Below are 27,579 nucleotides of genomic sequence, written 5' to 3'. Positions count from 1 at the left end.
ACAGGTGTTTTCACTTTGCCTGATTAGGGGTCATCTCAGGACTATGTTGGCATGTACAGCTGAGAGATTGAGAGATTTTTGAGAGATACCAACGTACTACACATAGTGCTTGGATGTTGTCACAAACACCATTTTCAAATCGGAAACTCATAATTACAATACCTTGGATATGGCATGACCGCAACATGGGGGATCTAATCATAGCTCCACTCAGTTTGAACATGAATAGAGGTCTCATATGCCTAAATAATTGAGAACACCTGTGTGCAAGGCCTGGGAGAAATGAGGACACATCTAGTTAAGTTCCCTCTGGCTACTTCGTCGGATATTATTTCGGTCACATGGATAACCTTGCTACATTTTCTTAAACTGACTTGTTGTGGTTGGTTTAGAAAACACGGAAGGAAGAAAAAAAACTTCACTTTGTCCTGAAACTTGTTTGACTTCCTTTGTATCCCATCACTTGTACAGCACATGTTCATTGTTAAGCGGATGCTATACATTTACAGGGAAATGGTAAATAATAGCACTCAACTGTTGAGTGAGGAAGGCATCAGTCAGTATCCATTGTATTGGCTGTTTCCTGCCTATTTCTAGTGGTGTATTTTTATCCCCTTCTTAATTATGCCTGTGACTTCACACGGAGAGACACTTCCTATTAAACTGCTAGTGGGGAGAGATTGGTGTTGGCAATTGCTACAATGAAACATGAAGGGGTCAATCTGGATTTCCCTTAATGTTGCAACCTAAGGGACACCTAAAAGTTCCATAATATGTTAATTTGACATGGTTCAAAGTCTACTGCTCAGTGTTACTTCTTAAATTGAGGAAAAATAAAATAGGACAAGCACAGGGACAAACACCCACCCATGGCTCACTTCAGCCAGATCGCTGTAGATAAAGTTGTCAACTGAGCTTTTACCCCCACCCTGAGGCTCAATGACACCCTAACCTTCACAGCTGAAGATGAAGCAGGGCACAATGCTAAATGGACACTGGGAAAGAGAAGTTGTGTAGGCATTTTTAATGTGTTGATATTTACTCTGTTAAAAGATAAACGCCCCGTCTGAATGGTCGAGGCGTCAGCTTGGAATACATTTCAAAAGTGACAAGCGTGAACATCTGAAACAGTTGACAGAGCCATCCGATTGTAGCAGGATTGTACCTGTAGAATGACATTAACTTTAATACTCATAGCTGGTGCTCGATGAAACCTATAGTTAGAAACGAGAAAAAAACCAAAAAACGATATGAGGTCTATGTCTATTGTATTGCACGTACAGAGAAAAATGCTTATTCAAGTTTGCATACAATGATTAAGAAATATCCCCAAAAGAACCACTGGTGAAGGGAAAGCAAAAAAAAAAGGCCTGAAAGTCAAGGAAAAGAGATTGTGATGAGCTTCAACACTGAAACTGGATAGAAAGGCTACAAGAAAATTAAAACACTCACTCTCTTTCTCTCTCTCTCTCTTAAAAGAAAACATTCATGATGTGATGAGGTGTGGCTCAGTTAGGTTTCAAACTGATGGCTCAATTTTATTCCATCTATGATGACACTGCTCAAGAGATGTGTGATGAGAGCGGTGGATGAAAACAATGTAGCGATTTCGACGTGATCTGCTGCCGCTAGAAATCAAATGTGGCTGTGTTGATTTTCTGATGGGAAAATATCTACATTGTGCAATTTGAGCCTCAATGTGAATGGAAGTATAAATTCAGGGTGATTTTGTTTGGGGCCGATATGTTTCTGTCCTCTGTGGCAGATGACTTGGCTAGAGGCTTGTTTCCATTCAAAACTATTATCTTTCCTTGGAGTCACTGCAGCTGTGGTACTATTAAAGGCAAAAAGGCACAAGACACAAACTGTCAGGCTTAACGGCTTCTGCAAAGACTGTGTGAATGTGTTGAGGACTTAGCGAGAGGTTAGTCATACCACAGTCACTAAATGTTTGGAGAGGGGTTACAAATAAACAGAGTTACCCTCTTTGCCTTCCAGACAAAACAAAGTCTCATGTTTATGCAGTGGTGCTGTACTCAAAGAAAGAATGCTGTAGACTGCAAAAAGTGATAACTTCACTGTACTGTTTCTTTTGTTTAGTCTGGAAATAGTATCAAGTATTGTGTTGTTTCTGTGCTTTTAACTCCTTCCAACTATTTTTCTCTGTCATTTGAATGGGCTGGTGGTGTTTCTGTTCCCACTGAGAATTAACACCAAAATCAACAGCTTGTTTTGGTCCACTGCTCTCTCCACACAGAAAACTTGCCATTTGTACGGCAAACGCGCTCATGCAAGCCTGCTGGTGAAGAAGAGATTAGCAATCAAATGTTAAGGTTGTTTTATGAACCACGCTGGGGGTAAAAGGCGAGCAAATACTGGATTTACATTCATCTGGTGGTGTGAAAAAAATGACAACTAGCCCTAAGCAACCCAGTTAGGTTTTGAATCTTACTGCCCTCTGGTGGTCAGGGGGTCCCCAAGTGTCCAATAATATAACTGTTGAAGGGCGCACTCACACTAGGGCCAGTTGTTCGGTGCTGAAGCATGAATCTCCCCCCTCCTCTGTCCCCCGCACTCACATTACCCCAAACCCAAGGGCACTCAAGCACGGTTGCCTCCGACAGATACGTCATCACATTGATATACGACATACGCATGGTGCAACATCATCATTAAGTGACTGTTGTTTTTACACAGTTGCAGCAGAGCAATGGGAGAATGAACCAGAAAACATGGCTCAAAGTTTAATGACGGTGTTGGCTTTGTGGATCAAACACTCCACCTCTTCATCTGACCAACGTGAACCCTTTGACGTCGCCGTTGCTATTGTTGTTGTGGAGGGATGGCCGCATGGTTTATACGTCTTCACCACGTTTCGCACGTTGTGTACATAACCGTGTGCGCACGCGTGACCAAGTCTACCGAACTCAAGCACACCTCTACCAATCGTACTGGGCCAGGGAAGTGTACCGTACTCAAGCATGGTACACTTGCACTCACACTAGCCAAATAATCCGGACTTTAGGGGGCAAACGTGCTTGGGCATGGTACGATTGCTTAATGTGAGTGCGCCCTAACACCATAATATTTGTGTGGGAATTAGTGATATTATAGGTGAAATGACTGCAGAGAGTTGTACACCAAGGAAACAGTCTTGTCAATGTTCGCTACGTCAATCTGAAATGTATGGATTATATACATAACCCTTTTGCACACACGCACACACATACACACAGCAGCACCCATTCGCAATGTTTTGTCTGCAATATTCATGAAATCATTAAAAAAGGCAGCAGATATAGCTTGGATTGATCTAAGAGTTCCTGAATCTAAAAAAATACAGAAGGCTTAGCCTAGCGGGAAATCTAGCATCTTTCAGTACATTAACCCTTTTTGTTTCATCTTGTAGAAGGCACACAAAACTACCACAAAAGTATAGTAATAATCTTCAAATGTGCAAAAAAGCTCAGTTTAATAAATTCCTCAATGAAAGATGGAGAAAAAAAGAAAAAAAAAAGAGAAGCTCATTATCCCGCTCACTGCTTTCCCCTTCGGTTTCCGATGAGCAGAAAAGGATTGCAGTGCAGAGTCCATGGGCGTCATAGTCCAAAGTAGAGATGTGCTTTAGAACCAACACAAACACCTCTGCAGTTCCACCGTTGGCACTTCGTTAGCATTCGTGCAGATAAAAAGAGCAGAGGCAGAGTCTTTACATGAGTAGCATGATGTGGGCATGTTGTAGGTGGTTCAAAAAGACGAGAGTTAGTGTGGTGACTGGATTTGTTTTCAGAACAACCCAGCAGAACCAAAAAAAAAAAAAATACAATGACACATGGTAGTTTAAAAGCAGCACTGTTGAGTTTCTCCCTCATGTAGTTTTATAACTCCACAGATCTTTTTTTTTAACCTATTTCAGTAACAGCAGGTGTGTCAAAAAGTTATCCAGCATCAGGAGGCGCCGCTGGTCCTTCAGCGTCTGCTATCCCCTTCCACCATCTCCTCCATTCGTGCTGGGTTATTTTCTCATTTATTCAGATGCAGGGGAGGACTCAGTGGTGGTGGTGGTGGTGGTGGTGGTGTTGGTGGTGTTGGGTGACAGCTTGGGGCCTCGGAGGGCCTGCGGGTTGACGATGACCTGGATGACAAAGTCCTTCTGGATCTTAGTGTCTTGCAGCCGTGTCTTGTCCGTGAGTAGCTTGCCGGAGAAGAACCAGCGCTGGTGGTTGGCGTCAATGTCCTCCTGGACGTGCAGCTGCTTCTTCAGCTGCCCTATGGTGTCCGCCATGCTGGCGCTGAGGCGTAGGTCCTTACCTGTGGACATACGTACCTGCAGGGGACAGGTGTTGTAAGAATTACTGAACAAGAGCTACAGAAGAGCTGAAATTAATACCAGGCAGCCACAGGTGACGTCAGCCTAGATGCTAGTAAAAGTAATCTTTCATGACGGTAACTTATAATAATGGTTAATAGTTTAATGAAATGATAGACTGAATTTTGTCAGAATTTTACAGTTGTGACAACACAAGAACAAACAACTAGATTATCTTTGTCTAATTTTAAAACAGATAACAGTTTTACTAGTTAGCACCACAGCACTTGGATCTATGAGCTACATGAAGTTACATCACTGCTGCTGTATCATCATGTTTTATGTGGGTTTTTCACTTCTTACCCCATATGCAAAGACTCATAAGCAAAAGCATTGACTGTTTTATTTTAGTCTTGCAATTTCAGCATGGTTTTAATCAAGGCTACATTAATCAAATATGCCAGTTTAAACTTATTTTAAATTTAGCATGGAAACAGACATGAACTACATAAATATTAATGAACATTTCAACACAGTAAGTACATTGCATTGGTTGGGAATTTGAGTAACAAATGTTACTACAGTAATAAATGAGGAGGAATAAGGACCTTGAGCTGGAATTCCTTCTTGGGTGCTACAGGAGGTTCGGGACTGTCGCTGGGATCCTCATCACTGCGCTCGGAGATGAGGTTTATGGGTGGAGCCAGGCAGTAGACGGGCAGCTGGTAGCGGTTCCCGAGTTCGTCATAACACTCTGTCAGAGTACCTGGAGAAAAAAAAAGAAGGAAAAATCATTTAAAATCAATCATTCAACCACATTAAACAATAGAGTTACTTGATATATAGCATGGACTGATTTATGTCTGCCTGTTTATGTCCTCACCGTGTGGCAGTGTGATACTGGCTCCATCCACTATAGCCTGGGCCAGCTCGTGGTCGTTACACTCCAGGGCCACGGCCGCTGCTTTCAGGGCGTCCCAGATCTCCTTGCGGCCCTCGAAGGCTGGCGCCGTGTCCCAGAACTCGTCCCTCTTGCTCCGTAGCTGGCCCTCTGTCATCGGGTAGTCGCTCTTCCACTTGGGACGATCTTTCTTCAGGGGCTCGTTACGTCCTGTGATAGGAAGGAGAAGCAATAGAAGAATGTTACAGCAATGTGGTTGTGAAATTTTATTTGCTGAGTGGTTTAATAAAAAGGAGGTGTAGTGGCACTCTTTTGTTTACAAGTAGTAGTGAATTCATAAAGAAAAACAAATCCTAGAGTATGCTGTCATCTCCTGACACTCATTAACAGAGCTGGCAGCAGAGAGAGAAATGCTAGTCACCATATCTCTAGTCACCAGAGAACATCACACCCCACTATGTCATCCCAATCTAAAATTAGGAGGTCACCCTGAGTCTGCAATATGCATGAAGTATGTGTAGCCTATATGTGTCTATGTAACCTTACCTGTGTTTCCCACCATTCAATATTAACGCAAACCGAAATCTAGGCCAAGAGAGCACCTATTGAAGAGGGTCACACATACACATGCCTACACAGACAATAAGGAAGTTACCTGCCAATAATTTAAGTTAGCAGTTTTGTTTTGTGGCAGGTGGATAGGTTTTTTTTTTTTTTAATGGATGCAAACTGACAGCATGTTCATGTACTAAACCTGCCTGAGCTCATCTTTACAAATGTCAGAGAGGCCAAGAGATGCCAATCGCTGAGGAGCAGAGTCATGGAAAATAAAGAAGAGTAGAAAAGAGACAGCGCTCATCCAAGAGGGGTTGCCTTTCTTTCAAACTAATTATTTATAGAGCCGGTGGCTTCGGAGGAGTAATGGGAGGATGTGGAGGGTGGTGTAGAATTTGGACGTGGAGCAGGAAGTATCCCGAGTGAAGGAAAGGGGGTTCCTCACTAAACACCCTGTGGATATTTGCTGAGACAAATAGTTGAAAAAGTATCTAGCAGTCAATCTATTTACTTTATCTATTCTACTTCCTAAGGCAAGAATACAAAACAAGCTATCCTCATATGATCCTCAATAAAAAACTAAAGCACCTGCTATTTTCTAGCATAGTCTATGAGTATATTTTAAATATATTTACTGCTATAACAATAGATTATCATATCAGTCCGTATCAGCCACAACAAACTCTCAGTTTCAGAGACTGTGACAGTGGTTTATAAGGATCTGTGACAAATAATCAATATCTTAAAATACTGTTTTATGATATGGTAAGTGGTAAATGGACTGCACTTCTATAGCGCTTTTCGACCTAATGGACAAAGCTCTTTACAATTTTTACCTCTCATTGATCACACTTACACACCACAACACTGGCACCAGTCTAACAAAGCCTTCTTTTACTGCAGATTGCTGTAATTTCGGGCAGTTTAACCTTTTGCCAGTTGATGTCTGTTTAACATTAACAGGATGAGGTAAAGCTGCAACAATCAGCGGATTGGTGAATCGTTGCGAGTTGTTTTTTTGGGAAGAACTGTGTGAATCAAGCTTCTGAAATGTGAATATTTAGCGGTTTATTTAGTCTTCTATTACAGTTCAATAAACATTGGTTTGTGTGTTGGGTTGTGAATAAAAAAGGAGACATTTGAAGGACGTCATCTTGGGCTTTGAGAAACAGTGATGAACATTTTCCACCATTTTTCGGACATTATTTTATACACCGAATGACTAATTGATCAATAATAATAATGAAAATAATGGTTAGTTGCAGCCCTACAATGATAACACATGTTGCTGTGCATGTATTAAATAGGCTCAGAGTCTATTTCACCTACTGATTCCTCCTCTTTAGTTAGATATCATTATAGCATTGCAATAAACTTTATTGTGTTTTGCTGTGTTATCCTCATTTTAGTGTTTTAGTGACTCCCTGTGCCCGTTTCAGTCAGCCTGATAACTACAGTGGAGTTTAAACATGCAGCAGTTAGCATCAGCAGATGTTGGACAGCTGAGGTCTGATCAGAGGAGGAGCCGAGCTGAGAAACTCAGACAAGCAGAGGAGCTTTCCATGAAATGTTTGATTTCTATTGTGTGTGTGTTTAAACTAACCCCTGATGTTTCATAAACCCTACAACTATTAGTCTATTAGTCTCTCATCCAGCTCTTATTTCTTCATCACCTTCCCCTCGAATAAACCCTGCTTAGAGGCCTCGAGCGGCGCTGCAGGAATCAATATTTGACAAGATGACGTTATACGAATTAACAAGTGTGTTCTGGTGGATTGTGTGTGGATTGTGTGAAAAGGCGGGCGCCAACAGGAAGGGTTAGGAAGTGACTCACCAAACAGCCCCATTTTTTTTTTTTCCTTAAATCAAAACTGCAGCACGCCGAAACAAAACAAGAGACGTGAAGCAATGCATTACAGACACATGAAGCAATATCAGGGTGTTTTCATCACCCTGGGCCCATAAAAAGAAGCTGCCACGTGTCGAGGCTTACACTCAAGCCTGTTGTATTTATGAGTGTTAATGAAATGCGTCATTAAAAAAAAATAGAATATGAGGGTTCGATTTACAGCTGCTGCTTGTTGCTGGATTTCAAGGACACAAAACAAGACAATACCCCTGACAGTTGTTACCTAATAATGTGAAGATGTTAAAACAGCCTTAAAACACACTTAAACTGACGTAAAGCAGATAATAGATGTGGGATGTTTTCTGTTACATTCTTTAAAAGGCAAATGTCAGTGAAGGGAAGTGTGCTTTTCAGCCAGACACAGACTCATGTGTATGACTGTGTTTCCTTATAAAACATGAGCAACACGCATACATGTACTCCCAACATGAAGTCTCATCCTTTTAGCTGGTTATCTTATCACTGCACTGCTGCTCAGCTTTGTGCAGCTGAAGATAAAGAAACAGAGACAAGCTCAAGACAACTTCTGACAGGCCCTCTGTAGCATCCATGATACCGAGTCTGAAAACTAACAGGAAGTGAATGTTTTCCTCTACTTTCTACATTTAAAAAGGGCTACAGAGAAGCTCAAAAACAATGCTTTCGGATTGAAGTTGATTACGAGCTCTACAGCCCGAGCCATACTCACTTGATAACCAATAACAAAATGTGAGAAAGCCAGAAATCCAATAACGTCAGCATATATTGATTCAGATAAAGACTTTTTTGATAAGGATACCTTAAATTTGTTTTTTAACTTGTGTGACCTAGATATGACCTAGCATTTCTGTGTTGCTACATATTAGCCAACATATATACACACCATTGATTTGTTATAAGAACTGGATACTGGACCAAAAATGGCACCCATTCACTCCAGAATTGCTCAGCTGGAACATACGCCAAAAAAAGTTTCTAGCTTCTGGGTTTGTTTCCAGGTTAGGCTGCCCACTGAATATGTGCAGTAGTGTTTCCCCCCTGCTGGCCCCGCCCACAAGCCCCTGGTATGCCCACAGACTTTACATTGTGATGATGTTACAGATGTTTTCTCTTTAGCACAGCAATTACCAATTCCATTATTGAATCTACACTTAAATCCATTAGGCATTTGCCATATAAAATGTCTATCACATGCTCATACAGCAAATGTCCAAAAAAGTTTACGCTCATAAAAAACTATATGCAAAAACCATACATATTTAAAAAAGCTGGAATCAGTTCATTTGGACATTTTACTCTACAAGTAACAACAACAACAACAAAACCCTCAATGAACTATCAAAATAATTGCAGGTTCATCTTCTGTCACATGAATATTTAAGATAAGATAAGATATTCCTTATTAGTCCCACAATGGGGAAAGTAGTGGACAGTAAAATAGAAGAGCAGCAATAAGAAAAATAATAACAATTATAGTTAAAATAAATACATAATAAAATGATCCTGACATTATTTACATTATTGACAACATAATATTGAGTGGTAATATACCAGAGAATCAATTAATCGACTTATAGCAGCTCTGTCACTCTTTGAATGATGTTGCCGGGTTCTGAGGTGAGTTCCAGGTAACCATGGTAACACCACACTGGGTTTGGTTCTCCTTGGCAACTCGTTTACAGATGTTAAAAAAGATGGGCTGATGATGATGAGACGTACAGTCATTTATTCATCTCTGCAGGGTCAACTCAAAACTAAAAAGGATCAAGGATCTGGATCAAGATCTGAACCGCAGTCACACCTTCAATCCACATTTTTAAATCAAAACACATTCAATACACACCAAGAAACATGGCTACCTGAGTGCTACCTGTTAATATAAAGCCATTTATTGATATTTGGTGCCAACGACTGCTTTATTAACCTGCCTGTATTTCCTCCAAAGTAAAATAAAGACTGAATGGGAGGAAATAGATAGAAAACAGATCAATGAACCCAGATTGTGAAAACTGAGGGATACAACATTTACAGCTCGCTATTATATGTGATGACCTCTTCTCGCTGTCTGTACGAGGGTGTGCCAAACAGAGTGGAGTCAGCCCACCCCTCCTTTTTTTTTTTTTTTTTTTTAAGAGAAGCCAGTCAATGATGCAGCGGGACATGACGGGACATGTTCTTTATTATCTGTAAGGGAGTGTCTGTTGATACCAATCAGGGTGGGAAATCACCACGTGTACCAAAAACTTGAGAAATCTCAGCAATTATTTTAAAACAGTCTAATTCTCCAGAGTGGGCTGCGTTGCCTGCTGTGACACTGATGCTGGAACCAGTTCTGAACAGCTTCTGTCACTCTGGTGTAACCTGGAGGCATTTTTTTTTTTTTGCTGGAAAAAGACTGAAAAAAAACTTTCCGTCAGTCAGTTTTTGGAGGAGCCTGCATCCAAATGAATCACAGACACTCAGATTTACTAAACAGTCGCTTTAAAAGGGAACTTCGCTGCTCCCAAATATGCTGAATATGACAGTAATGGCAATGACTGAACATGAATCAGGTCAAAGGGAAGTCTGTATGTTAAGAGTCATTTAAGAAAATCTACTTTTAGTATTTTAATTGGAGTAAAGTAACTCGAATCTCTCTTATTAGGTGTAGTGTTGGATTGTTTGGTAGAATTGACAAACTTCCCATTTTCAGAGAGCATCATTAATAAACCTGTAAGTTCAACCACACCACTAAACAATAAGCATTCATGTATCACACCATTATCACAAAAGGTCACGCTCATTGTTGTCAAACTATGCAGAAATTCAGCATGTCGGCCAATTCGGCTACACGGCGCCTGCGTCACTCAGTTTAGTCTGGTTGGCTTAAATGTAACATTTAGTCTTTTAAGGGCTCCAACGGCAATCCAAGTTCCATCCTTCACCATCAAAGACGAGTGTTAAAAAAAGGAACAAAAAAAGTGGCTGTCGGCCAGTGTTTATCTTTAGAGGAATGTTATCTTCCGGGGAAAGGTAATGGACATGAACTCGAGTCCCTGGTGAGAAGAAGTGGACTATCAGCATCTCCGGGAATCGATGTAACCTGTTACAGTGTTGCCGGGAACAGGAACAGGAACCGCAATGCCTTTACTGCCTGGTGGCTGAGATACAGCGTTCTCTTCACACCACATTACCACTTTAAAAAAAGAAAAAAAGGTAGCAGTTGTCCCGACAAGCTTAACTATTGTGGGATTAAGGGTGAAGGCTTCAAATTGGCAGGTGAGAAAATTGCCAGCTTTGCTTGCAGGCGCGATGTGAGGCAGATGGAAGTGTAGAGTAGGTGAATTTGGCTGAAGTCTGTGATGAGAGAGTGGGTCTGGGATAGTAAGAGTTTGCTAGAAAACACAGGAGTAGTTACACCAGATTCTACAAATAAAAAAATCTTTAAAGAGAAATCTGATCTATCACTCTCCCAATAAGCAAACTGCAACATTCCACTCCCTTATTTGCTGTTAAGCAGTTTCTTATCCTTCATAATTTATGACTGTACAATATTGGCCCTAATCTGATCGACCTGTGAGATAAACTTGTTTTGTATACACGTAGTTCAATGGTGCCAGTCTGGAGTGTAGATTTGTAAATGCATCCCTGCCCACAGAAGACTATCAAACATTATAAATTTGCCTATATGACTTTTTTCTGTTTAGTAGCAGGCACAGTCTCACCACAGAATAAACAAATGTGAGCGAGGAGGTGAAACCCAACCACATGTGGTCACTTGAGATGCATTTGAGTCACAGTCCGATGTGAAGGAGGGGGTTGGGGAGGGGGATACACCTGGACACAATGAGTCTCAGCCGGACTCCATTCCTGTCTTGAGCTATTCTTTAAACCTTTGTGTGTTTATGTGTGCGTTGGGTGGTTTGACTGTGATTTGCATGCCGCCAACACACACACACTTGAAACAATGTAGTCTTACCTCCTCGTCCACCGTTCCTGGAGGAGCCTCGGCTCTGTGTGTCCTCCCAGCCTTCCCAGTATCTCCCCACACATCCTCCCATGGTTACCGGGGCTGCAGATAGTTTCCACGCGTCGTATACTAGCTGAACAGGGGAGCCATCGCCGCTGGTAGGTAGTCTAGGTCCGATGAGGAGGACGGGTTGCAGGTCCAGTGATGCGAGCCCGAGAGGTCATCGGCACCGGCAAAATCCAATATGTTTAGATAGTGCAGCGCTGATATCTACGAGTTAGATCGGAGTTTCTATCTTTATGAATCAGTGAGGTTAGGGTTTAACACAAAGATTCACAGCTGGTGTCCCGCAGTAAGATAACAAAGAGTTTGATCACCAAACCAGCAACTCACCACAACATCTGCCAAACCGTTTGTCTGAAATGTTAGGGCATAACCAGCCGCTTTTTCCACTCTCCAGCTGCTTGTTTAGTAGTAAATGTTGATGTCCAGGTTCCTCGCTAACAAGCTAACAGGGCCAGTCAGCTAGCTGCTACCACGACACCAGTAAACACAAACTTCCGCGCAGCACGTTGAGTCTCTTACAGATACGGTGACAGTGTGAATTCGCAGCGTCCCGTAGCCCTCGGAGCACCACTCTAATACTTTAACGCACTCTCTCGGATTTGTTTCTCTTTAACCCCCCCAGACGTTACTCCCCTCTCTGTTGGTAAAAGGTGACTTGCGGCGGAGCTAACGACAACCAACTTATTTTTACGCATGCGCATGAGCACGCAGGCAGGTGTTGCGTTCCCTTTTGTCAGGACGAAAAGCACCTCTGTTTTATTTAACACACAGCAGCTTAACCCGGAGTCTTTAGAGTATATTTATAATAATGAGAAATTCTTTGAAATAGTTAAAAGTACAAAGCCAAGCTTCGGTGGAAAGGGATGTGGTCAGGGATATCAAAAAATGCCACTTATCCACTGTTTGTTCTTTTATTTCGTGAATTCGGACAGTACGTGAAGGCATCACCACAAACTAAACGTGCGGTTTGCGTTTAAACTTCAACACGAAATATGTGTTAAAAACAGAGGAAGTACATGTATTTCAAACACCCTACATGTACTTTAAAGAGCAACACACTACATAATATGTTAACGGTGCATTTTGTTAAACGTTTATATAAAATAAAACACTTTTGCGTTACTCCGTTTCGCCTCTCAACTTTTCGCGCATGCGCAGCCGTAGAGGAGTCGCAGAGGCATGATGGCTGATGAAAGTGCCTTGCTGCTGTCTCTGGTGGAGGAATTTGTCTCGGGGCTGCAGGACAGCAAGGCCAAAGATGCAGCAACAGGTAAAATAAAATAGTCTTCGTCATGTTTTCTTCGACACCACTGTGGAATGGCTCGTTTTGTAAAATAAACGCTGGTGAGGCGGCTGAATGGAGGATGCGCAACACAGCTCAGCTTGATGGTTAACGAGCTAACTTAGCGCCACAACATCCTGTGTGGTTTTAGTTCACTTAAAATACAACAACATACACGTTTACCACCAGGCTTCTCATTTAGTGACTGTAACTGTACTCGGAGACCGTTTTATGGTACTGTCACCGACTAGTATTGTGAGTTTTAATGCTAGTCCAGTCTGTTTTAACCGCATGCTGCTTGTTAGCTGTTTGTGTCCACTTGAAGGATTCTGTCAATGAACCCTGTACCTTTGAACCCTGTAGATAACTTCTTTATGTCCTATGGACGTCGTGTGTGTGTGTGTGTGTGTGTGTGTGTGTGTGTGTGTGTGTGTATGTGTGTGTGTGTGTGTGTGCGCGCGCTATGTCTACATAATCACAATTCACTAAACTGGGTTTTCTTTTCAGCTCTCAAAGATGGGCAGTTTACAGTACTGCAGCTGGTGGAAGCACTGGGGTAAGCTGCCCACATGTTCACTGACACCATAATAATATCAACAACAGCATGACCACAGCATTCATTTTACTTTATTTGCACACACATAAGACTGTATAAAACAATATAACATATAACATAAGTTTGGAAAAAATAAATGACAACAAGCAGTGCACAAAAGGGCAGAAAAACACACAAAAAACCACAACAATACAATAAAAACATTTTTAAAAACAACACGGGGAAAGGAAGAATAAAAATACACTTCAAAAAGTAATTAGACATAATTTTTTGAATGTTGTGACAATTTCCTTGTAAATTTCTAAAGATAGATAACCAGCTCTTCAATAACATGTACAGTGTGACAATTGAGGAAGTAGTGGCCATGTTTCAGTTTTTTAAAAAGGAAGGTGAAGATGATTAGCCTGTGTAGTATTATATGAATGAAATATTTATATATACCAATATCTGATTAATATAGTTGCCTATTTTAAAAATAATTTTGCCTTTGTCTTTTTTATTCTCTGATGCAGTCTCTTATTGGTTTAAGTACATGTGAAAGATTAGACATTTCAGAAGCAAGTTGTACTAAATGTTGACAATATCACTTAGTGATAAGTGATAGTTTTTAGGTGGTTTTTTTTGGCATTGGATGTAACATATTTTAAGATTACGGTATAGTTGTTGTACAGTACTTTTTAAATTCAAGCACTTATATCGTAGACTAGTATTCATTACAATGAATCAGTTAAGCTCATGTGAAGATACACTTCACAAATTTCATTTCTTTCTATGTTTCCTCTCGTCGTAGGCTGAGTCTGACTAGTTCTCAGCCCCACACTCGAGCCAGAGGAGTCCAGCTGCTCTCGGAGGTTTTGCACGAATGCTATGGAGATCTTACAGAGAGAGAAGGTATACCTCTTACATCCTCTTTCTTTTTGTTACTCTCGTTTCTTTCTCTCTTATCTACTCTTTAGTTGTTAATGGATATTATCGGCTTACAAATAGCTTGTTTTTTGCATACTTACTACTAACACTTTTGACATGTAACTGAGTGCAAAAGCAAAGAAAGGATGATGGTAAAATAAAAGTAAGACCTTTCTATACTTTAGATATGACAAATGTATCACTGGAATTAGATTTTTTGGAGTCTGGCAGTGCTAATCATGTGGAACATAATTCTGTACTTAAGCAGCTCTCCCTGTCTCTCTGCTCCACAGTGGAAGTGCTCATCGCTTTCTATGAAAACCGTCTTAAGGACCATTACGTCATCACACCGCCTGTCTTACAGGGGCTCCGAGCGCTGGTGAGTGTCAGACAAGTCTGTGCTTCATCTCAAACATTGACTCCAACATCTCAAATGCTCTGTATATGATAGCAGTGATCAACACACACACTGTGTTTATACTACTATTTTATACCACTATTTGTCTTTGGGTATTATTTTTGTATAGTTTTCCAATAGTAATTCAATGTAAGTTATGTTAGCTTTCAGTGGAAGTTTGGTAGTTTCTCTTCATACACACTTCAGGATAACGTTTTTCACACTCACTTAAATCTGACTGTAATGTTTTATTGTTAAATGTTAAATGTCAGTTTATAACAAAACTTGGAAGTAATAATTTGTGCTTTGTGGCCTGTTTTTCCAGACTAAGTGTAATGCCTTGCCTCCTGGCTCGGCTGTTTCCATGCTGAGGTCTTTGTTCCAGGACGTTCATGTGCAGGTGAGACTTGACACAATGTTTAAATATAGATTTTATATAAAAGTTCTCTGTAATTACTCTGTATTCATTGTTGTCTGTTTTTGTTGGAAGGCCCTATGTGAATACTGTTTGAGCCATTAGGTCCAGTTCATTATTGCACTATACATTCATGTAGAGTTTATTTGTGAGGAACAGTGGCTGCTCACGGTAAAAGCACAGAAGTTACAGCAACAGTATATCTATCTATCCATCCAGTAGTGTGTCGTCGACTGAGCTAACGTAGCTACAGTTACTGTTTCATGAGTTCTAAGATACATGCACACACACACACACACACACACACACACACATTCAATATATCCAACGCTTCTAACAGTTTGTCTTGATGTCGTTCTTGTTTTTACAGTTTTCTGCAAAGCATTTATTAAAGAGCTCACATGGTTCTGTGTCTTTTCCCCTCAGTCGCTGATGCTGACAGAGAGAGCGTGCGTCTACAACATGCTCATCAACCTCATGGAGACCAGAGAGGCCGGTAAGAGACACATAATGGGCAGGTTTGGGATTTGCTGTTGCTGGTAGACGTAGGCACTAACAATGTGCCTGTGTGTGTTAGTTTGGTGTTTAAAGAGAGTGTTAAAGTCATAATTCTCAGGTTACATCTCGATAATGCCTTTTTGTCTCAAAACACATGACTTAACACATAACACTTTTAGTTTGGAAACTATGGGATTGTGTTATACTGTGGACAGGTGGAAATGGTGACCTGACGCCAGATGGTTTGTTACACAGAACTATCTGAGAAGTTGTCCTTGGAACAAGGACAAAGAAAAAGACAAACACTTTCAAAAACATATATGGCAGATGATTGGATGAACCATCTGTCTTTCACTGTCTATCACTCTCTGACGTTGCAAGACCTTGATTGTTTTAAAGCATCGGTGTTTCCGACACAAGAGCATTACTTGAAGTCTGACGAGATGGATTCTTGCGTAATCTTGTGATGTCAAGATCTCGCCAATCTGCCTCGCAAAGTAAGTTTTAAAACAGTGACGCAGACACCCAGCATCGCTCCCTCATTGGGTGTTATCAGTCACGTGTCCTTCCCTGATCACGTGAGAGTTCCCCTTCATCGTCAGTCTAAACAAAGATATCTCTGGTCTTTCTTTTCACCACTTCTGTTCTTCCTTTAATGCCACTAAGTAACCAACCAAAAAGTAAACAATCTGCTTCCTGTTTACACCAACAAGCATATGCTTAGTGTACGTTTATGGTCATGTGATGTGTCTTTTCAGGCATGTTATTATGAATGGAGATTATTTCTGAATTGTTGCTAAAACGCCTGTTGGGATGGAGATGAATGAGAACATATTAGTGTGGACGTGGGTAGTCTCAGCAGCTGGCTCAGTAATCGTTGCAATCATTACTCGTCTCTGAGCAGTAAAACTCGTTTCACTTCTGCAATAAAGCACAGAGCTGTCACACTTTCTGCTTTGTGTGGCATTTGAGTAATTTTGCATCGACATACTGTTCAAACAGAGGGATGAAAGTGATATGTTTGTGTGTGGCTGCAGTTTGTTTTTAGAAAGACGGCAGCATGTCGCAGTGTCACCAAGTAACTGAGCTGAAATGTTAGATAGTATCTATCAGTTTAATAAAAGTAAATTTGCTACTGATGTATGTTTTTAGTAATGAATTAAAGTACAAATACCATATATTTGCTTGTTATAGCTTCAAAAACACAAATCTTGACTTGTTTTTTCTCAGTTTCATATAATAAAATGAGTCCTTTTTGGGATTTGAAACCTGCTGGATTGTGAAGATGAGATAAAAATGTGTAAGTATAATTCCTCTATCCTCCTCCACAGAGCTGAAGGGCCTGGGTGCAGACTTTGTGTTTGGGTTTGTCCAGTCAATGGACGGGGAGAGAGATCCTCGCAACCTCCTGCTAGCCTTCCAAATCGCCAAGAATATCATCTACAGAGGTTACGATCTAGGTGAGAGACCATCTGTCCCTCTCTGACTTTAAAAAAAAACAAAACTCTCTTATATCCAACACCCAGTTCCAGTACTCACATTTTTATTAACCATGTAGGTCGGAATCTGTTTAGTATCCCCCTTTAATTTCCTGTCTGCTGTCTCAGGTAAATTCACAGAGGAGCTGTTCGAAGTGACGTCCTGCTATTTCCCCATCGACTTTACCCCCGTAAGTCCCTGTTTACTCAGCTGTTTTAGACACAGAGGTGATGAAAGAGATGAACGCAGCAGACAGAAATGTCATCACCGACTTCCTGTGACCTCAGACAAAACTCGAAAACAACAAAACAATGATGTTCCCGTCTGCACACACACATTTCTCAACTTTACGTCACAGATGATTGTTTATTTGTAGGTTAGGTCACTTGTTTTTTGGATTTCAAGCATTGGTTAAAATGTGTAATAGCCTGAAATAAGACCTTTGTTAACTAAAGAGCTCCTTGTTTGAATCTAATCATTACATCTTAAACACATGTCTCTCTTTTCTTGAACGACCCCGCCTTACCCTCATCCCTCCTCCGATACCCACTATCCACCCATCCCAGCCTCCCAACGACCCCCACGGCATCACCAGAGACGAACTCATCCTGATGCTGAGAGCCGTTCTCACCGGGACACCGAAATTCGCAGAGGTAGCACTTTTATCAGTTTACATTTATACTTCACTTTTTGTCGCAATGTGTTTTTCTGAAATAGTGTTTGCTTCTTACTTCACTGTTACAGTTCCTGCTGCCGCTCATCATTGAGAAGCTGGACTCAGACGTGCAGAGCGCAAAGCAGGACTCGCTGCAGACACTGGTGAGAAATCTTGACTTGACAAAAAATCTCACAGCAGCCCATGGAGCAGGACTATTTGAGCATTTGACATAAAGTTTAATGTTTTCAGTCGGGTTTATCTTCCCAAAATAACCCAAAAAACCATGAAATATCTATTTCCTAGGAAAAAGTGAGGAAAAGAGGCAGCTAACAGTTTTTTAAAACAACAAAACAATCACCTTATGTGTTGATCTTAAGGGTAAATTTATTGGCAATCGACAGGATGACAATTGTTTTATGTATAACATATGAGAGTGAATCTGTGTTGTACCTCGTTGCCTATCTCACCTCATTTGACTATGTTTCAGGCTGCTTGTGTGTCACAATATGAACATAAAGACTTGGCAGAGTTCCTGGAGGGACTGTGGGCGTCGCTGCGCAGAGAGGTTTGTTTCAGTCAAATGAATATGAAGCTTTTACTGGAGTGATCATTCTATAAAGAGCATGTGCTTTTTGATTATAGGTGTATAAGGTTTCTAAGATTTGTCAAGGGGAAAATGAAACATCTTAAAGTGTTTTTTTATATGTTAATATAGATGCTAAAGTTCCTGTTTACACCTACTCCACCCTTTACAACCAGAAGTGACTGCACTTATACTGTGGTCTGTTTACTGAAACTCTGCAGTGTTTATTCCATTAGTTAGTATTTTCTTCCCAGTTCCAAGCAATGCCATATGAACTCATGCAGCACCACTTTATGGGTCTGAGGAACTTTTCATTAAAAGTAACAATGTAATTGAAACCAACTGAAGGAAATCACCAAAAGCATTATATGTAGTTTCTCTCACTTAGAAACTCAAGTAAAACAAGTTTGACCTGATGCTGATAGTTATCAGTTTTTCTTGATTTCTTAAGAGCAAAATCGCACCTAAAATCTAATCAAATGCATCACAATTCATCCAACAAAATGTTCCCCTCTTCTCTTGTCATCTCATCACAGGTGTTTCAAACATCCAGCGAGAAGATTGAGTCTGCAGGCCTCGCTGCTCTCACCGCGCTCACTTCCTGTCTGTCTCGCTCGGTTCTCAACTCCGACTCTGACGACTCCCTCAACACCTTCCTGGATCTCGTGCTCAAAGGTGAAATGTGACTTGTTTGTGCATTTAGTTCAAAAAACATCTGAAATAGCCATTTTATTAGAAGGGTATAAAAACATGTGAGAAGGCAGAAGAAATGAGAACATGAGAGAGGTTCCTGACAACAAAATAGTTACATAAAAGACTTGTTGATTAAAACTGATGCAGGCAAAGTTACAGTGAGTGTGGACAGTTATAAAAGCTGTTGAGCTACTCATGTAAAAAGACTGTTGTGATGGGTGGTTTTGTTACAGTGTAGTGGTGCTCATGAAGCAGGGCAGGAAATCTTTTCTTTTTTTTTAATACCGCAGTGACTCAGTTCTTCAGTTCTTCAGTTTCACAGTCTGCTGCATTTAGTATTACCCTCAAATCATGGTTGTTTTTCTACCAAAGTGTAACTAAAGCTGGAGACTCACAGACCAAGCAGTTACACTGATTGGTAAACAAACATCCTCATGATCTGAATTGTTTGTTCTGATTTTTTAAAATGACGTAATTACACACTTTAGCTTGATAAATTTCTATGTTGAGATCATGTGACTATAAGCAACATCAGTATGAAATCTATCATTCTTGGTAGTGTTTTCTTAATTGTGATTGTAATATACACACTGGGGTTTGACTGATTGGATGATATTTAAAATTGAGCAGCAGTATCAGTGTTTTTAAATTGAAATAGCAAATAGTTGAGACTTTGCTTGGTGTATGAAAGTGTCTTTAAAAATTCTGCACATTTTCATAGAAATACATGAGAATGTTCATCTTTTCAGGGTAGAAAATACAACATGTAAGACATTGTACGTGTTAGGCTTTTATAGCAGGGAAAACTTAGGTTCCATCCCATTTAAAAGACTTCCAACACTCACAACTCAACAGCCAAACAAGCACATAAAACAACCTGACTCAACTAATAAAACTCAGCAGCAGCTTTGATAAATCAGCATGACATTGTGAATTTTTGTTGTTTACTGAGCCTGTGACGTCATTCCAGACTGCAAACATCACCTGTGTGAGCCAGACCTGAAACTGGTGTGGCCCAGCGCCAAGCTGCTGCAGGCCGCCTGCAGCGCCTCCAACAGGGCGAGCCACATCATTACAGCCGCTGTCATGCCCTCACTCATCGAGCAGTACAACAACAGAGGAGAGGTAGAGGAGGAAGACTTGACATTCAGATGTTTATTAAGTTAAATACGAGCTTGTTTTATGGCTATTTAATGACTGTTCATTTTTAAGGTTATTCTCTTGTTTAAGGTACCAAATTCTGTTTGTTTGTTTTTTTTGTCTGTGAGCAGTGTTCACACAGACGGACGTTACTGGAGGTGGTGCAGAGATTCATCCTCTCAGTAAAAAGCAGCCAGTCCTCAGAGAGCGGTGAGTCCTGATCCAGAACATCAGATTCAGATCCAGATCCAGACTGCTCATGTTTGTTCAGGAACATCCTCTTCTTACCACATGTTCCATTTTAAAGATGTCATAGCTTATTCATATTGACTCCTTTTATAATAGGCACATACACATGAATAGTGCTATGTAAACCACTTTTGTTTGAGATTATAATCACTACAGACTGTCTTTATGTCATTATTTCCTCATGATATAATCCCCTTAAAAGATTATCAACAATATTACAGTATTGTTGCTCAGTTGTAACATGGATCCTGATCAGATCTGGAAGTCTTACCAGCTGTCATGAGTTCTGTTGCTCATCTGTTTCATGTTATTGCATCACTGACATGTGTATATGTTTATACAGAGATAATTTGTCATTTTGGCACTCTTAAAATGAGTATCCTCTCTTCAGGGTGACAGTTTAGCTGCAGTGTGTACATGACCGTAAAGATTTAAGACTAAAAAGCAAATAAAAATCATCTGTTTCTGTGTGTGTCTTTGTCTCTGTGTCTGTGTTTCTGCTCCCTCCACATCAGAGGAGAGCGTGCTTTCAGCTTTCCGTCCGTCTCTGTGCAGCATGGTGTTCTCAGCTCTGTCGGAGAGTAACGCCAATCTGCAGATCACAGCCACGTCGGCGCTCACCTCACTATCACAGCAAACAGGTGAGAGGCAACAAACTCTTACACTGATCACTTCAGAGTCTCTTTTAATCAGTATTTAATTCGTATACTGACATATTCTTGTTCAGGTTTGCTGTTGGACTCTGACATAGAGCTGGCTGTAGATCACCTGACTGGACTGCTGCTGAAAGAGGACGATAACAGCGTCAGGTAAACTCATGCCAGAAAGCTTTCCATCTGTCTTTCTTCTTCCCCTTCTTCTGTTTTATTCCTCTATCTCTCAAACATACACACTTCATTTTTTATTTTTTTTTTTAAACATAAAACTTGTCTCTCTGTTTTTTGTTATATTCTCCCTCTAGTGCTGCTGTGGTTGAGTGTGCTGGAGCCTTAGCACAGCTGCGCCCAACAGCATTCATCACTAAACTGATCCCAGAATTAAAGAAGCAGATGTTTTCTGGTAAACACACATTAAAAATATGACTAGAAGTGAATAGGTATTATTTGTGTTGTGTCATGCAATGTTCATAAAAGTATTAGTTCCCTTTTTAGATTTTGGATGTTTTGTTTCTTTAGCACATACATGACAAACCTTTCCTCTCCTTTCTCCTCTGCGTAGAACCCATGGAGCAAGACAGAGCAGAGTCCGAGCAGAATTCCCATCAGGCAATGCGTCAGCGCTGTTTGTCCGCGCTAGCAGCGGTGTCCACCCAACCCAGTGTGGTCCAAGAGAGCACACCTGTCCTCCTGGAGGTCCTCAGTTCAGCGCACACAGGTAAACGGATGGGACATGTTCGTCATATGTTGAATTTTCCCTTAAAAAAAATAGCTATTCATCTTTATAGGTGACGCTCACAGTGCATCTAAGGCTGTAAAGAGGTGTAATGGTGTTCATGGTTAAAGGAAAAGTACTCATTTTGGTTGATTTTACTTTATTTTTACTTCCTTTTCTTGAGAGTAAAAAGGGAACAAACATGTTTTCATGTGTTGGCAGAAGGATGTTCAAACGCACATCAGCAAAAGCACTTATTGAGAAAATGCGGTGATGCACTACAAAAAGCTGATGTTCATGTAGGATGGTTACATTACTCATCAAGTGCTGAAATGCGAGTGTCAGCTGCTTCAAATCTCTATCTGCACTGCACCAGTGTTAAATAACAGAGACAGTGAAGTGCATGGAAACAGATTAAATAAAAAGGATTGTCTCAGTTGCAAAGATTCAGGAAATAACAGCTAATTTCTTGTAATGTTTCAGGTAGCGTTAGTTTCTCGGTGGAGGAGGTGGTGTTGGCGTGCTGCAGCCTCCAGAGGATAGCGGAGCAGGTCAAAGACACAGAGGAGACGGGACTATGCTTCCACGACGTCATCATCCCGCGCCTGCTGTCTCTGGCGCTCCAGGCGGCGCTGCAGGGTGAGCAGGAGTCAAAAGCTATTATCTAACCTTAATTAATAGCTCTAACTTCTACTTTTTTTAGATGTTAATATCACAGCAAGGTGTACGTTTTATTTGTGGATTGGTGATTTGTCTCTCTGATATCTCATCGGTTCTTGTTTTGTAGGTGAGGGGTCACCTGGTCGTCGTAGTCCTCTGGTGGAGGAGGCGGCCCTGTCTGCCATGGTCCGTGTCATCAGTACTTCCTGCTCCAGGCTGCAACCCACGTCAGTACAAAATCTCTCTCAGATGTTTCTGGTTTTGCTCTTTTTAGTTTTTTTTCTCCTTCTAAGCCACAATACCAGCAAATCTGCATGTTTTTAAAAATCTGAGCAAAGATGGAAAAAGAGAAGAATCTGAAGTGTTAAAGACAAACACAAGAGCTTCCTCAACCATCAACACAAATGCACACAGCAGATTATTTGACCATAGAGTGATTATTTTAACCATGTGACCTGTGGAGGATACAATGTCAAGCCCCATTCTCACCTGGTATTAACATGTGCTCTCTATCTGGACTTATTATTTGATAATAACAAACCAAAGTTATAGGAAACGTCATAGTGTAGCATTGTACTACTATAGTTTGTTCTGATTGGTTAGCTCCAGGAAGCTACGTAAAGACAGTGAGCTCATTGGGAAGTGGGGGGTCTTAAAGAGACAGCAGCTAAAACAGCTTGTTTCAGACAGAGGCTGAACTGAGGATCTGCATAAAGAGCCAGTATAAGATAAATATAGATGCTTTTTTGTTTTATTTTTCACTCCTGTAGATCAAGAAATCATTTTCACTAGTTCCTGTCTCTTTCTCACCTGTTACCATAAGATAATGTTTCATGAGGTTTATGTGGTTTCCTCTTCATTGTTTGACGTCGGCAGGTTGGCAGGTCAGACAACATCAAAGGCCGTGTCTCTCTTTCTGGATGGTGACGTATCCTTTCTGCCCGACAACTCCTTCCCTTCAAACATCCAGCTGCTCAAGGTGTGTGTGTCTGTGTGCATATGGGTTTGTGTATATGAGTGTCACATTCTTCAACATCGCTTCAGCTTTGTCTCTGAGTAATGTATAAAGATATGTATTGTATATTTCCCAGCCTTCATTTAGGTGTATAATTATCACTATCTCTTTCTCCAGAAGCAGCAGGGGGACTCATGGAGCCAGTCTCAGTTGGTTTGTCTCCTGATGGGTTGCGTGTGTTCGTTGCCTCGCAGCGTGAGTCTCAACTTGAACACTTTATTTGAGCTTTTTTCATCTTTTCATCATCTCAAATGTTTCCGAAGCCGTATTCTGAGGGTGTTTCGTGTCTGTGGTTTAGGTGGAGATGCCGCAGATAGACCGGCTGCTGTCAGAACTGGAGGAGATGAGCTACACCTGCAGCCACCCGCTGTCATACACCTCCGCCGCCAAGTGTTTTGCTGGCCTGGTCAACAAAAGACCACAAGGTCAGTGTGTGACATTAAACTTTCACACTCACAGGTTTTGGTTTCAAAGAGATTCATCTCGTCAACTAAAAGCCGTGGCGACTGTTTGTTTGTTTTCTTCTTCAGGTGATTCTCTCGACAGTCTGATTCAGAAGACAATGAAGAGAATATGCAGCGAGTTGGATTCTACGTCTTCATCTGTGCGCATCCAAGCCTTCACCCTCATGATCTGGGTAAGGGTTTCTGCTGAGGCTGCTGAGTCGTGCATAATTTTTTCATAGACTTCTAGTTAATTATGGCTTTTTTTCTAAATAAGTGACAGACTTTTTGGTCAGATAATTAGTCAATTGGGTCTGTGAATTAAAAAAAATGTTTTTAAATCAGTAAATCAGGTTAAAGCTGGGGTAGGTAATGTTCTGGAAAAAACAAAAAACACCAAAAGCATCAAGTGCAGTAAAGTTTCTGTTTGTCTCCAGGTTGCCAAAGCTCTGCTCCTAAGATACCACCCACTGTTCACAGCACTGACTGACAAGGTAAGTTTTAATCTTAATTTCTAAGATATTAGAGGTCTGACTTATTGCAATTGTCCTTTTATTAAACATGTGTTCATCGTATGTTTTATAACAGTGAATTTTCTTTATTTACAGTTTTATTCTCTCCAGTTACAGTTTTCAGCTGCCATAATTAACCAGTTTTTAAATTTCATCTCACTGTGTCTTTTCAAAGCTCTTCTCTCTGCTTGACGATGCTGATCTGGGTCCCATGGCAGCAGACAGCTTCTCGCTGCTGATGAGCGACTCCGCTGACATCTTGAACCGTGGTTGCCACGCCGACATACGCATCATGTACCGCCAGCGCTTCTTCAGCGAGAATTCGGCTAAGTTGGTCCAGGGCTTCAACGCAGCTCCTCAAGGTAACCAGGCAACAGCATCACAAAGTAGATTTAAGCTACATTATCAACCAGTTAAAGCCACAATCGATGTGCCATGTCGTAAAATAAAAAAATATTGTGTGCCTCTCCTCCAGAAAAGAAGCCCAACTACCTGAAAGCTCTGTCCAACATAGTCAATAAACTGCCCAAGCAAGTTCAAGTCACTGAACTACCAGCGGTGAGTGAAGATACGACTTGTTTGTTTATATAGTACTGTCATCAATCATTTGGAAACTTGCAGCAGGCTTTGAAAAGTAGTCAGCAGTAATGTAAAGTGTTTTTTTGTCCCTGTCCAGCTCCTGTCATTGCTGCTGGAGGCGCTGTCATGTCCTGACCAGGGCGTCCAGCTGTCCACCCTGTCCTGTCTGGAGCCCGTCCTCATAGACCCGCCACCAGCTCTCATCCAGCAGCTGGAGGCGTTAGTCAGCAGGCTGCTGGCCCTCACCTCTAGTCCAGCCATGGTTAGTGACATCACACCTGAGAGTGTGTTTTCTCTCTACTCAGCTGATAACCAGCTGTTGTTAATTCCTGCTGTTAACAGCTGGCACGCTACTTACCCTTGCATGTGAACCATATCTTAATCAGCAAACATATCAGCTCCTTGCAATGTTTTCTTATCTCTCTCTTCTGCAGAACGTCAGGATGGTTTCACTGCGGTGCATCCACGCCCTCTCCCGCTTTCCTGTACACGAGGTAAAATTCAGAATGAGAAGTTTGGTGTTAAATACTCCCTCCAATTTTAAAATTCAGAACCTTGTGACCTACAATCAAGTGAAAATAAGATCAGCAACACTTCACTGACTGTGTGAAACTGCCTCAAGCAGCTTGTGTCATGTAACATTCCTGCCATTAGTTATTATATTATCCTACTACTGTAATAGCAATCATATATATATTTTCTGTCTGTATTTCAGATCTTGCCGTTTCGGGCACGGGTTTTGCGAGCTTTGGCCCGTCCTCTGGACGACAAGAAGAGGATGGTGAGGAGCGAGGCGGTTCAGGCACGAGGAGAGTGGTAAGGATCAGCTGCTATCATTTAAAACCAACAAGAGAAATTAAAAAATATTAAATAAATCGCATATTCCACAGATTCCACCATTTAGTGCTTTTATTTCGGCACCTTTAGTCCTATAAAAGTGCATAATTGACTATTAACCAACTATTAATATGCAAAGAATAGTCTTTAAAACTTTTTCCAGATGGTGAATGGGCAGATAAATGCCAAAATCTGAAGGCTGTGTACTTTTGAACATAATTTCCTGCATTAAATTGACATCTCTTTTCTTATTTTACTCGCAGGTTCCTCATAGGAAGTCCTGGTGGAAGGTGATTTTTTTTATTTTTTTTTTTGCAACTAAAACACAACCCTAAATCTCCTTTTTTCCAACAACCCCTCCTCAACACGAAAGAATAAAGAGAGAAGAGTGACAAAGATAAATTGGAACTCACGCCAGGAGCAGGTTACCCAGTATCAAAGTATTACTGTCCTCACAGCAGCTTCTCCCTCTTCTCTGTGGATTGTTCAGCACCCCTTCCCCTCCTTCCCGCTCACCCACAATTCCTCCATCGTCTGTCTTCTATCCCCCCCTCTGCTTACTGAAATGTTTTTGTTGTTGACTACATGTATATTCATGAACGCACAAATATGAGCATCTGGACTGACTGTGGAGCGTTGTCTAAGTTAAAGATATGAAGACGACCAGTTTGTTGAAATGTAACACGCCTCATTTTCAGTATGTTGTTGTTTTATTTCTCGCTACGTATCGGAGAAAGTGTCATACAGATTTTGGTTGTTCAGTTTCACCAGAGCCTCAAATTTCATCTTCAGATTTTTTACTAAAATTCTTTCATGATCACGATGACATGATGGAAAGCATTTGGGGTTTCATGATAAATAACCAAGTATAATCATTTGATTTTCTATCATTGAATTAATTAATTAATCCAAAAAAATGCTACATCTCCTGCTAGATTTTTATCATCTTCTTAAAGTTGAGTAGTTGTTACCTTCTATACAAAGTGAAAGCAACAACAGTACAAACTTTGGGATGATCTCTTGAACTGTGGTGGCTGGAGTTCCTCTTTTCCAAACTTTTTCGACCATTTTTTTAGAATGTGGCCTGCTGTAATAAACGTCACTTCATCTGCATGTAAAGACGTGGACTTGAGAGCCAAATGAAACCTCTGAGCAGCACTGAACCCAACAACAGCAGCACTGATAGCCTTTTTTTTATCTTCTCATCAGGATGAATGTGTAACTGAGCAGTAATGTCTGAACAGTGTCTGCTGATGCGTTTGATTTGTGTCACTCGGGCACATCAGCCGGGTGGATCGGAATACTCCCAGGGTGACATGAATCAAGTGCTCCGCAGACATGGGTGACTTTTTAATCTTCGTTTTACATAATTAAATAACTATGTTGAGGTTAATGTTCATTAATGCATTATGTGTAAATTATGTGAACAGTATGTCAGATGTCTGCTTTGTATTCACTCAATATTTGAACAAATATTGACGCTTCATCATAGTTAGATTCATTAAGGTTGGCTGACTTTGGACCTTACATCAACTTATGCCAAGGAAATAGACTATTTAAAATGTCTAACTTAAGATGTCATTAAAACTTTGTAATAATATGGAAGGTGTTTAGTGTCCTTTTTTTTTTTTCTCAATA

At 40.8% G+C, this 27,579-nt stretch overlaps 2 protein-coding genes across 2 annotated transcripts; one reads left to right on the top strand and one right to left on the bottom strand.

Annotated features, from left to right (window-relative positions):
* Window positions 1-3,447: 3,447 nt before the first annotated feature.
* On the bottom strand, window positions 3,448-12,328 carry ubtd1b (ubiquitin domain containing 1b). Its single transcript, XM_053342010.1, has 5 exons — window positions 11,996-12,328; window positions 11,612-11,872; window positions 5,193-5,420; window positions 4,918-5,075; window positions 3,448-4,327 (listed from the first exon to the last, which is right to left on the bottom strand). Exons 2-5 carry the CDS (start codon window positions 11,691-11,693, stop codon window positions 4,028-4,030), a joined length of 768 nt encoding a protein of 255 aa, XP_053197985.1. The 5' UTR covers window positions 11,694-11,872; window positions 11,996-12,328; the 3' UTR covers window positions 3,448-4,027.
* A 510-nt stretch (window positions 12,329-12,838) lies between these two features.
* mms19 (MMS19 homolog, cytosolic iron-sulfur assembly component) lies at window positions 12,839-27,541 on the top strand. The gene is made up of 31 exons (XM_053342007.1): window positions 12,839-12,938; window positions 13,458-13,506; window positions 14,297-14,397; window positions 14,706-14,791; window positions 15,135-15,209; window positions 15,651-15,720; window positions 17,054-17,182; window positions 17,330-17,391; window positions 17,768-17,854; window positions 17,946-18,020; window positions 18,347-18,424; window positions 18,979-19,117; window positions 20,106-20,260; window positions 20,407-20,485; window positions 21,040-21,165; window positions 21,252-21,333; window positions 21,486-21,583; window positions 21,743-21,898; window positions 22,379-22,534; window positions 22,683-22,782; window positions 23,432-23,534; window positions 23,688-23,765; window positions 23,869-23,995; window positions 24,101-24,207; window positions 24,451-24,507; window positions 24,701-24,887; window positions 25,001-25,083; window positions 25,202-25,366; window positions 25,539-25,598; window positions 25,820-25,920; window positions 26,205-27,541. The coding sequence occupies exons 1-31, from the start codon at window positions 12,848-12,850 to the stop codon at window positions 26,233-26,235; spliced, it is 3,093 nt and encodes a 1,030-aa protein (XP_053197982.1). The 5' UTR covers window positions 12,839-12,847; the 3' UTR covers window positions 26,236-27,541.
* Window positions 27,542-27,579: the final 38 nt, after the last annotated feature.

This window comes from Scomber japonicus, chromosome 20, assembly GCF_027409825.1.
Source record: "Scomber japonicus isolate fScoJap1 chromosome 20, fScoJap1.pri, whole genome shotgun sequence".
Lineage (NCBI taxonomy): Eukaryota > Metazoa > Chordata > Actinopteri > Scombriformes > Scombridae > Scomber > Scomber japonicus.
Note: the sequence above shows the minus strand (reverse complement) of the source record. Positions and strands in the feature narration are given on the sequence as shown.